Source organism: Bidens hawaiensis, unplaced genomic scaffold (assembly GCF_021521415.1).
Source record: "Bidens hawaiensis isolate Kalapana, Puna unplaced genomic scaffold, B.hawaiensis_p1.1 tig00031424_1, whole genome shotgun sequence".
In the NCBI taxonomy this organism is placed as follows: Eukaryota; Viridiplantae; Streptophyta; class Magnoliopsida; order Asterales; family Asteraceae; genus Bidens; species Bidens hawaiensis.
In genome coordinates, this window is record NW_027495284.1 from 51,346 (window position 1) to 60,850 (window position 9,505).

The following is a 9,505-nucleotide window of genomic DNA, read 5'->3' on the forward strand; positions in this document are numbered from 1 at the left end:
TAATAGCTTCCAGCCAGGGGCGGATCTACGTAGGCGAGACCGGTTTTATGAGAACACACTGAATTTCGAATTCTATATAGATCTCCTATATAAAACATGAGAGTAAACCCACATATAATTAAGAGTGAACACAAACACAAAGTGAAACTCTGGTCTAGTGGTAAACATACATGCTTCTTAATCTAAGAACCTGGGTTCGATTCTTGCTTTCAGCGCATTGTTTTCTTTTTTTCTTTTCCCTGGTCCTCTCAACAAATCAAATATACATAGAACAACCATATTAAAATTATGTAAGTTATTTTGTGAAAATGAACCAATGTGCAGGTATACAAAATGCAATATATATATATATATATATATATATATATATATAGTTAGAATTCTTGATCTCTCTCAATTATAAAATCCAGGACTTGAATTCATGTCCTGTCATTAAATTTCTCCTGATTTATTAGAACTAAAAGAATTTCATTTAAGCATCTCATTGCTTTAGTTGAAAGATTCCATTTGAATTGGAATATGGTCATTCACTATGACCCGCTAAGCAACCATGGCTGAATGGTTAACGCACCCAACTCATAATTGATGAATTCGTAGGTTCAATTCCTACTGGATGCACGCCAATATATTCCAATTATTTTGTAATAATTTTTTTGTTAAAACATTACTAACAAAGTAACAACTCATATTAATTGATAATATGTAGTTAGAAAAAATATTTGCTAATTCGTTAGAACCTGTTAAACTTAACTCATTAGAATTGGATAGTTATTATGTTTTAGTTAAATAAGTTATTAGGTTCCGATCCTAACCCGTTGGCTGGTCCGTGAGAACCAATAGTAGGGATAAACCTTAACCGACCCGAACCATTGAAACGACACGAACCGTCAAAACGACCCGAACCATCAAACCAACCCAAACAGTGAACCCACTGGAAAAAAATTCTGGATCCGCCACTGCTTCCAGCGTAACTGTGTAAGTTTCTATTCTTTTTTCTTTCTTTTTGTATTTTAATTTTTTATTTCTTTTAACAAGTTTACTTACTTAGGTTTTTAGTTCTTTACCCACATCGCTAACAGAGAACAAAATATATTGATTTCCCGTTGGTCTATCGTTTAATAAAGGTATCGTTAGTTTTAGCGGTTGCAACGACGAGTGTTGAAAGAAGTTTTTTTTTATCTTCAATGAAGTATGTGAAGTCGGAATTGTGTAATAGGATGGGTGATGGATACTTAAACGATGCTCGCATGCTTTTGTTACATTGAAAAAGGTTTTTTTCAACAAGTTTCGGTCGAAGATGTAATACAAGATTTCAAAAGATGAAAACTCATAGAGAACAACTATAAGTAGTTTTTTTAGTTTAAAATGACAATCGTATATATTGTATGTATGTTTTCGTTTATATGACGATGTTTGTTTTTTTGTTAATTTATCATATTTTTATTATGTAATGAACCTTACATGACCGAGTCACTGAATCGACTTGAACCGTCAAACCGGTCCGAACCCTATCCGAAAATTTTTAAGTCCGTAGAGAATCTAAAAATAGTGAACCTACTGGGAAAAACTTTTGGATCCGCCATTGTCCACAGCCACCACAACACCAGCATTGGTTCGTCTAGCTTGTGGTCGGTATTAGTGAGCAATGGACGGGTTGTGATGGTGGTGTGAGCGCGGGGCTTCGGTTCTGATGGTGATGATGATTTTAGGGCTTCAATTCTTGTCGGAAATTATGCAGCTGGTGGTGGAGGACAGTCGTGGCTATGCAGGTGGTGGTGAAGGTCGGCTGTGGTGCAAACGTCGGTTGCGATGAAATTGAGAACTATGAGAACCATTTTAGATCACAAAAAAATTTTTTTTTTTTTAAAAATAAGTAAAACTATAAAACAAAAAAAACGCGAAAATAAAAAAGTAAAAAACGGCGAAATTTTTTATTTTCCGTCCCGGTTTCATAAAAAAATAAAAATAATCTAAAAAAAATATATGTTTAGCAAAATTAAACACATATGTATAATACTTATTTTTTATTTTATACTTATTATTCTTTATACACATATGTACAATTAAGATAAATGAGGGGGGGAGGGGTGGTGGATGTCGTGGCATCACTCATCACACACCCCACCCAATCAAATGGTGCCTCATCACCAACCTCAAATCCGTCACATGTGATGATTTTTTACTAGGGGTGGTGGTGTGGTGTGATGGGGTGTGATGGAATTTTTTATTTTTTATTTTTTTTGTAACTTAAAAAATTAAAACAATATTTAATAGAACTTAAAAATAAAAACAATAGTTTACTAGAACATAATTCAACTTAAAAATTAGAATTAAAAAATTAAAAGTTACAATAAACGTCTACTCCTCGTCTGAATCCGGAAATTCCAACCCTAAAGAACCTATAAGCTCAACTAGATCCCATCTCAACCGATAGTGAATATCTTCATCCCGCAAGTCTAATTGGACATCATCGGGAACGGGAACATGAGTCGGAGGATCCGGTACCCAATCTGGAGAAATTGCATTTCCATATTCTTTTATTAACATATTGTGTAATATGATGCATGCATACACGTAGCTAGAGATCGTGGCTTTTTTCATTGCACGAACCGGTCGAATAAGTATGCACCATCTACCCTTAAAACACCGAAAGCTCTCTCGACATCTTTTCTTGCCGATTCTTGCAACTTCTTGAACGCCATTTCATTGGTCTCGACAGGAAACGAAAAGGCTTGCACAAAAACAGACCAGTGCGGGTAGATACCATCGACGAGATAGTAGCCATGTCTGTAATATCTCCCGTTGACAAAATACGGACAGAAAGGTGCGGTGCCATCTGTTACGCTCTGAAACAACGGTGATGTGTACAGAACAGTGATGTCGTTGTTTGAGCCGGGAACACCAAAATAAGAATGCCAATCCATAAATCATTTGACGCAACTGCTTCTAGTGAGATGGTCGGTCGTTTGATATCACCCCTAACATACGCTCCTCGCAACTCCCGTGGACAATTCCTCCATTAGATATGTGTACAATCGATGCTATCGCGCATCCCTGGAAAATGCCATCTAGCCTCGTGTGCGGCGTAAAGATGTGTAATGTCGTGTCTTGTTGGTTTTCGTAGAAACTCTTTGGCATATAATTTTATAATCGCGTTACAAAAGAATTGTAGACATTTACGTGAAGTTCTCTCAGACATTTGTGAATATTCATCGGATTGGTCGGGTGGGTTACCTGTCGCTAGTTGACGAATAGCGGACGTGCATTTTTGAAGCGCCGTAAAACTTCGTTTGCCTCTCGCGTCGTAAGATTCTTGAAACCATTCTTTGTTTGCTTCGACGTCGGCTACAATCTTTAAGAATAAAGATTTCGGCAAACGAAAGCGTTCCCTAAATGTCTCGTCATTGTATTTCGGCTCCTCCACAAAATAGTCATTCATTAGCACGTCGTGGGCATGTATACGATCACGCACCACCACTTTTTTCTTTGGACGGCTCGGGCCTTCAAGTTCTTTATATAGCAACGGGAACCATTCGAGAATGTCATCGTCCGAAGACGAAGAGCTATCGGTGTCTAAGGGCATCGAGTGTTTCGGAAATGCCATATTTTTTTTGTTGTGAATGAAGGGGAAGTTTGAGAGTGTTTTTGAGTTGGATTTGGTTTTGATTTGGATTTGGTTTATGTTTTTTTTTGGTTTTATATTGGTTTTTTTTATTTAACCCCCCCTCCTCCCAACGGCTACATCCCAACGGTACAATTTCTTGGAAACCACCACTCATCAAGCGTGATGGCCATTACACAAATCTCCTCTTTATCACGTGACAAGGAGGCGGCAACGGTGTGGAGAAGGTCACCACGCGTGATGGGTGATCCATCACGTGGTGCCCCGTCCCCCCTGATGATGCACATAAGTGTACAATATGTAAATCGAGATTAAATACATATATACATATGTGTATAATCAAGTTTTTTATAAAAAAATTTATGAAACCGGGATGAAAAAAAATTTGGTTTTTTTACTTTCTATAAATTTTCATTTTTTTTCATTTTTATATTATATTTCAAGATGTTTTTTGCGACTCAAAATTGTTTCAAAGTTCTCTTATGATCCTCACCATATATATATATATATATATATATATATATATATATAATATATTTAAACGAAACCATAAAAATCTTATGTGTCGCGATGTGGTCGTTCCCCTTTTTTTGGAGTCACCATATTTCCATGATTTTTAAATGGAGGCTTATCATGCATTTGACCCGAATTCGTGGGTATGAGTCGAATAAAACCCAAATATTTTCTAAACGGGTTATAATATCTCATTAAATTAAAAACTAATCTCACCAAATATTTGATATAAAAATCCTATAAAGTAGGAATATACTAAAAATTAATATTTTATTTGTTTAAAAAAAGATATATATTATTTATAATTAAAAAACCAATTTTATAGTAAAATAATAAACAGGTCTTGAGTCTCACCAAACCCATAGTTTTTAAGCAGGTTATAACATGTCATTTATTTGTGAAACTATTTCATCATCAAACGGTAAGTATAATATTAACTTTTTTATAATAAATAAAATTAAAATGAAAAAGAATATGAATATTAGACACAAAAAGGAAACATGTACAACCCCCGTATTACGGGGAATAAAAACTAGTGTATATATATATATATGTAATTATTTAAATTAGCTTACTTAAAATTTTAAGTGAATACTAGGCTAATTTATGAAATTTTAAATTAAACTGTTTTATTTTGCAAACTGATTAAAGTGAATTCGCACTTAATTATTATGTTATTCTATTTCAAACCTACCCGGCATCTTTTTTATTTATGTCAAAATGAATTTTTAAACATAAGAACTACTAATGTTTGATTGGTTAAAAAAGATCACATCATGTAATAAATTTTCAATATTAATTATTTATTGGAAACCAGTAAGACGGCTTTCACCTTTAAAAAATTATTTTTTTAAAATCGTTAATAACGGTTCGGTTGGGTTCGGTTTAATTTAAATTTCAATGTTTGGTTTCAGTTTTTGGTAATCAGGAACTGTTGATAACAGGTTGGTTATGCTTTGACTCAAAACCTTCATAACCGGACCATGAATACCTCCAGTTAATTGCATGTTATAGTTTTCAAGTTATTATCCGACAAAATGTTAATTCCATATGGGTAGTGTTTATAGCTTCCAAACCACATGGTAACAACGTCGTCACCCCCATATGAGTAGAGTGCACTATTTCATTCTGAGACAAAGATTTGCCACATAAAATTGATTCCATTTATGTGATTATAGAATTAAAAGAACTAGTAATTGACTTATTGCACATTCATATATAGCAAATAAATACCGACAACCTGTCAACATTTTTATCCATTCAAACATTCGATTAGTTTATTCACTTAACCCTCAATGACTCAAACAATAATATCATGATATTCATATCGCTAAACGATTCCAATAATGATAGTTTTTTTAAATGATAATACGTGGCATGCAATATTTTTAACTATCTCATAGTTATCTAACAAGCCGCAGAGGAAGAGACGATAACATCATTGGTATTCCTAAAGAATAGTTGGCTGTGGTCGTGAAAAAGCATCATTAATTAGTTTAATTTTTTGGTTTAATTGTTGTGTTATATTTTTACGGTTTTCAATTATGTAATATTTTTAATTTTAATTACTTTTATATGTTTAACTTTTTTAAATAAAAAGCAAAATTTTCTATTGTACTTGTAGGTATGTGTTGCCAATGATTTTGTGATATAAATGTACTTAATGTTAAAAATGGGTGACAATACATAGTTAGCTGATACATGAATAATCCTAGAGGTGACAAATGGGTTGGGTCGGGTCGAACGAGTCATGGGTTGAACTGAGTCATGGGTCAAAACGAGTTTGGGTCAGAACGAGTCGAGTTGATTTGGTTTGGCTTGGGTCGGAATAGGTTAGGGTCAAACCGGATTTTGAGGTTTTTTTTTTGAACCTTTAAGTGTCATTCCCTTTATATAAGCAAATTTAGTTTTATCATAACATGATAGTTATTGTTTTTCCATAAATGAAAAAGAAAGGGAATAAAACTGATTCTATAAACCATACTAATAAAATCTTTTATTTAACTATACATATCCCATATTAACTTAAAAATAAGTTCACACTTGTTAGCACTTGATGCTAGTAAAATGGATTGGTTGTATTTAATAAGTAAATGCAATACTTGAATTACAAGTGATGCTAACAAAAAAAAGTTACTTTGAATTGCAATTACAAATAATTAAACTTTCATCATAACTCTAAAGACTATATATTTCTAATATCTTTTAAAATATAAAAAAAATATATGAGTACTTTTAACTGTTATGGTAATTATGTCACAAACCTTTTAAATTTTTGTCATGGAGAAATTATTTTATTTACTTTTTTATTGGTTATAAAACCATTATATTTGTAAACCTGCAAAATTAGAATTGTATTTATGAGGAATTGAATAGTTACACTTAATTGCAACATTACAAATCTTTTGTTTTGAAAAGTTAAACTATAAGACAAATAATAAACAACTTACATATTATTATTAATTAATACTGTATTATTAATATTACATTGTTATTTTAAGCAAATATTATTGCCATAATAGTATTTTATAATTTACTTTTTGAAAAACAATTGACCTCCAAGCATCGTGTATGTATAATATAAATTGAATTTCACAACTTTTGGTTGCCTTCTCTTTCTCTCTCTCTTTATTCTCAAAGATTTCAAGTGATTAATTTCTTACCAAAAATACAATCTTTTAGTTTTGTCTTTATGGTTTGGGTCACATTCTTGATTTGATCAACTAATAACTAGAAAAACATGAAAGATTACTCCATGTTATTTCCGATCAAACATACCGAGCACAAAAAAGAAGTAACAATGTTGGTTCCATCAACCAAGAAAAATGCATCCGATCAAGAAGACACAGCATGTCCGAGACTCGTTCGCATATCGATGACGGATCCATACGCCACCGATTCGTCCAGCGATGAAGCTGATACGGTCGTTAGACGGCGGTGTGTAAAGAAGCACGTTAGTGAGATTAAAATACAAACCGCGGTGCATACAAACGAAAAAGAGTTATGTTTAAAGACTAAACAGAAGCTGATGAAAACTCCCGGGATAAAGCCCCACAAGTATAGAGGGGTGCGGCAAAGGCCTTGGGGTAAGTGGGCAGCCGAGATCAGGGATCCGGTCAGACGTGTACGGTTGTGGCTCGGGACGTTTGAGACCGCGGAGAAAGCCGCTAGGGTTTATGATAACACGGCTATTAAACTCCGCGGTCCTAATGCTTTGACAAACTTTGTCACGCCACCACCCGTGGCGGAAAGTGAAACCTCATCCTCCGATGATGAAACCTTGTCGCCCGTTGAACCAAACCCTCCCCCGACTGAACAAAACCCACTGCCGATCAGCGTTACTACGTCGTTGGACTATGATTCGGGCGAAGAGTCGCACAACATCCTTTTGTCTCCCACGTCCGTTCTCCGGTTTGATAAAGTTTTTACTCACTCGAAAGAACCGGTTGGGCCGGTCAACGATAGTCAAGAGTGTGACTCGGCTAACGAGTGGGGTCCGGTTCATGGACTTGACCAAAAGGGGTCGGGTGTCTTTGATAACGTATCATTCCTGGAGAATATTTTTGACTTCCAGGTTGGTAATGAAGCTCCATATTGTAAGATGGATCAGGATTTCGGGTCACTTGACCCGGTTCAGTTTGAAAACATTGATACAATATTTTTGCCATTTGTTGACAATTTTAAGGATTTGATTCCGGATGTTGGACATCCGTCGACGTTAGATGTTGAGAACTACTTTTAGTTCAGTCATTTGAGATAGTTTTTTGGGTACGGTCTATGCAACCAATGTTGTCCTAACATTAATTATGATATATGTTTTCAATATCAGTGATCTGTCTTTTTATTATTAATAATTGCTTGATTGGTGACAATGTTATGTTGGTTGACCAGCTCGTGTGTAAGCTTGATTGGTTGATCATATCTTGCATTTTAATTGATATAAATATTTATGAAACGACTATTGTAAATATTGGAAGGGTCAGTATTTTGATGTAGTGAGTTTACAAACAATAAAGTAATAAGATCAAATATAATACTTAGGTTTAATTAGGCTTTCAAAATCGTTTCATCAAGCCAACATCTTTCATGACACCATCTCTAGAGATTTTGTGTTTCTAAAAAGGAGACGGAGAGGAGAGAATGTGGCTACCTCATTGTCTGTTTTTCTTGGAATAATCGGATGCCACTTAAAGTTAATTATTTTGCATGGAGGGTTGAATTGGATAGTACACTGACTAAGAAAGCTTTGTCGCTTCGATTGGTTGAGTTGCCGAACACCAATTACCTAACTATTTTCTTAGGTAGAATTGGTTAATCACCTTTTAATCGCTTGTCCTTGGGCTTCCATAATCTGGAATCAGTTGTGTCTTCGGTTGAATATACCATTACAAATGTATTCGATGACACGCATGCTCGAGTTTGGGCATAATAAAGTCGTTATTTGCATAAATTACCCATGTCGTTAACAACATTTTGCAGGAATCAACCTCGTGTTGTTTTTTTCTTTTTGCAAATATCACCTCTGTGGTCTGCACTTTTTGTTGCAATTGGACCCCTTTCATGAACCCAAATTAAAAAAATGATGTGAAGAGACGCTAATACCTTTGACTGATTATTATTATTATTATTATTGTTATTGTTGTTGTTGTTGTTGTGTGTTGTTATTGTTGTTGTTATTGTTGAAAGTGGGACCCACCTTTTTCTTCAACCCTACCTTCAATCCATTAATTAAAGCTTTTTGCATCCCCTTCATGAAACACCATCCTCCTTCATGTCTTGATAGCCTCATCCCAACCACCTAAGCTCTGATCATCTTCTCCAACGACACCTACAACTTCCAGTGGCACACATTTATCCAGAACTAGCCTCTACTGAATCGAGGAGAACAAACCATTAATCGCTAGTCGATTTTGTATATGGAGAAAGAGAGATGAAGTGGTTGATTTTAGGTTGTGGGACCGACCAACACCATCCTTATTCATCACTTGTGTAACATTGGTCATTTTCCATTTTCATGTACTCGGCCCGTATTATAATTCAGATCTTTATTATGACTAAAAGTCGAGTATTTTAGTTCATATATGGTGTATATTGCATTCTTTATACTTTATTTATGTTATTATATGGTTACAACTCATAACAAATGCTATTTCACATAATTCTAAGGCATTTGCATTTAATCAAAGTTCAGGGGTCAAAGTTATCAAATTCTAAACTTTATTTGATTTTCCACCCCTCGCGCTACGCAAAGAACTCAGGCCTAACGTGTCATGATACACGAAGATGTAAGGGCTGAATTGGATTTCCATTTGGGTTGCGCTACGCGATAGACCTAGCCAGGGTTCTTTGAGATATACGATAAAACTAAGA

At 34.6% G+C, this 9,505-nt stretch overlaps 1 protein-coding gene across 1 annotated transcript; it reads left to right on the plus strand.

Moving 5' to 3' along the window:
• The first annotated feature begins 6,613 nt into the window (after window positions 1–6,613).
• On the plus strand, window positions 6,614–7,877 carry LOC143582047 (uncharacterized). Its single transcript, XM_077064699.1, has one exon. It carries the CDS (start codon window positions 6,876–6,878, stop codon window positions 7,875–7,877), a length of 1,002 nt encoding a protein of 333 aa, XP_076920814.1. The 5' UTR covers window positions 6,614–6,875.
• Window positions 7,878–9,505: the final 1,628 nt, after the last annotated feature.